General features: G+C 61.0%; 1 protein-coding gene across 1 annotated transcript in view; it reads left to right on the top strand.

The window, feature by feature from the left end:
• Positions 1 to 225: 225 nt before the first annotated feature.
• Positions 226 to 2,045, top strand: part of EAH_00041320 (protein kinase (incomplete catalytic triad), putative) — a gene marked incomplete at both ends in the record, with an annotated part of 13,862 nt that continues 12,042 nt past the window's right edge. The window contains one exon of the mRNA XM_013395157.1: positions 226 to 1,875. Coding sequence (XP_013250611.1) covers positions 226 to 1,875 — 1,650 coding nt within the window. The remainder of the gene's footprint in view (positions 1,876 to 2,045) is intronic.

The raw sequence follows: 2,045 nt of genomic DNA, 5'->3' as shown, positions 1-2,045 counted from the left end.
CTTCATCCTAGCAACGCGGCCAGAGCGTGGGGTGTACAGACACCTGTACCCTCTGCTCTCTTAGCCGCAACGAGAGAACAGAGCGGCGCCTCTCAGCAGCAGCAGCAACAGCAGCAGCAGCAGTAGGAAGAGCCAAAGACAGCGCTAGAGGCATCAGCAGCAGCAGCAGAAACGACAGGAGTGGCTGGGAAACGACTCCGTTTGCTGCTGCGCTGCAAGGATGCGATGCCGCACCGCTGCTCCGTTCTAACAGCGGGCTGCAGCAGCAGCAGCGGCAGCAGCAGCAGCAGCAGCCGCTTGACCCACTCGGACTCTGCTGCTGCTTTTGCTGCTGCAAGGAGGGCCGCAACTGCATGCGCCAGAGGCAGCAAGCGCGGCAGCAGCAGCAGCAGCAGCGCAGCAGGCTGCCGAGAGATGTTATCCTCCCTCTCCCTCATCCACTGCGGCCAGCTTCGCACTCCAGCAGCAGCAGCAAGAGCAGCAGCAGCAAGAGCAGCAACAGCAAGAGCAGCAGCAGCAACTGAATCTATTCGACGTGGTTTTTTTCCAGCAGCACGCCGCCGTGCGTGTAGCAGCAGCAACTGCAGCAGCAGCCTCGGCCCTCAGCAGCAGCGGCGGAGGTGGAGGCTGCCTCTAGGATTGCTGCTGCTTTTTGTTTGTCATTTTCTGATTCCAACAGCGGCAGCAGCAGCAGCAGCAGCAACGGGGAGGACCGTTGCTGCTGACGCAGCTCTAGACGCGCCCTCAGCAACTCCCAAAGAAGGGGTGCAGCAGCACTGCAGCAGCAGCAGCAGCAGCAGCAGCAGCAGCAGCAGCAGCGGCAGCAGAGGGTGTGATGGATCTTCTCTGGTCTCCCCGGCTTTCTTTGAAGCAAGAGGCCACACAGACGTCGCAATAGCAGCAGCAACAGCAGCAGCAACAGCAACACAAGCTGCAGCAGAAACTGCAGCAGGAGCAACAGCAGCAGCAGCAACAGCAGCAGCAACAACACCCATGGCAATCCCGCCAGAGTCCCCCTCAAGTGATGCTGCCGTGCAGCAGCAACGACTGCATCAGCAGCAGCAACACCTCGAGCGGCAGCAGCAGCAGCTCCAGCAGGAACGGCTGCGGCTGCAGCAGCAGGAGCGCGACCAGGATGAGCAGCGTCAGCAGATAGCAGAACAGTTGCAGCTGCTGCAGCAACAACAGCAGCAGCAGCAACGGCTGAATGCTCGCCTTCGGAAGCAGCTTCTGCTGCTGCAGGAGCAGCAGCAACAGCAGCAGCAGTTACTGCAGCAGCACCAGCACACCGACAAACGCAGGCTTGGAGCTGCAGCAGAAGCTTCACCCTCCGGTGCAGCAGCAAGACACAAAGCAGCAAAGGCATACAAGAGCCAGGTCCTGAACAGAGTTCGTCGCAGCAGGAAGGAGCAGCAGCAGCAGCAGCAACAGCAGCAGCAGCAGCTGAAGCAGTATTTCCTGCAGCAACTGCTGCTGCAGCAGCCGCAGCAACGCGATCAGGCTGCGCTGCAGCATCTCGTTGATGCTGCTTCTTTCTCTGCTGACGTGACGTCGGACTTGCAGCAGCAGCAACAGCAGCAGCAGCAGCAGCTGTTGCTGCTGCTGCAGCAGCAAGAGGGGGACTCACTTTTTTCCTGCAGCAGCAGACCTCGAGCGCAGCGGCGCAGCAGCAGCGGCGGATCTGCTGCTGCAGCCTACCCCACGCGAGAGCCTTCTGCTGCAGCAGCAGCAGCGTCTGCTGCTTCTTCTGCTGCAGCAGGCGGGGTTATAGCTGCGCAGCAGCTGCAGCAGCTGCAGCAGCAGCAGCAGCAGCAGCCATCCTTCTGTCTCCCCTTTGTGACGAAGTGTAGACCCCGCCACGCCCGCGCGTGCGGTGTACGTACACCTCACAGCAGCAGCAGCAACAGCAGCAGAAACAAGCCAGCAGGTATACGCAGGAGAAGGGCTCCGAAGAGCAAGAGGAGCAGCAGCAACCGCAGCGACAGCAGCAGCAGCACTGGCGACCCTCCGCTAGGCAACAGCCGCCGTAGCAGCAGCAGCAACGA

Source organism: Eimeria acervulina, genomic scaffold, assembly GCF_000499425.1.
Source record: "Eimeria acervulina Houghton genomic scaffold, Eah_scaff520, whole genome shotgun sequence".
NCBI classification, from domain to species: Eukaryota; Apicomplexa; class Conoidasida; order Eucoccidiorida; family Eimeriidae; genus Eimeria; species Eimeria acervulina.
Note: the sequence above shows the minus strand (reverse complement) of the source record. Positions and strands in the feature narration are given on the sequence as shown.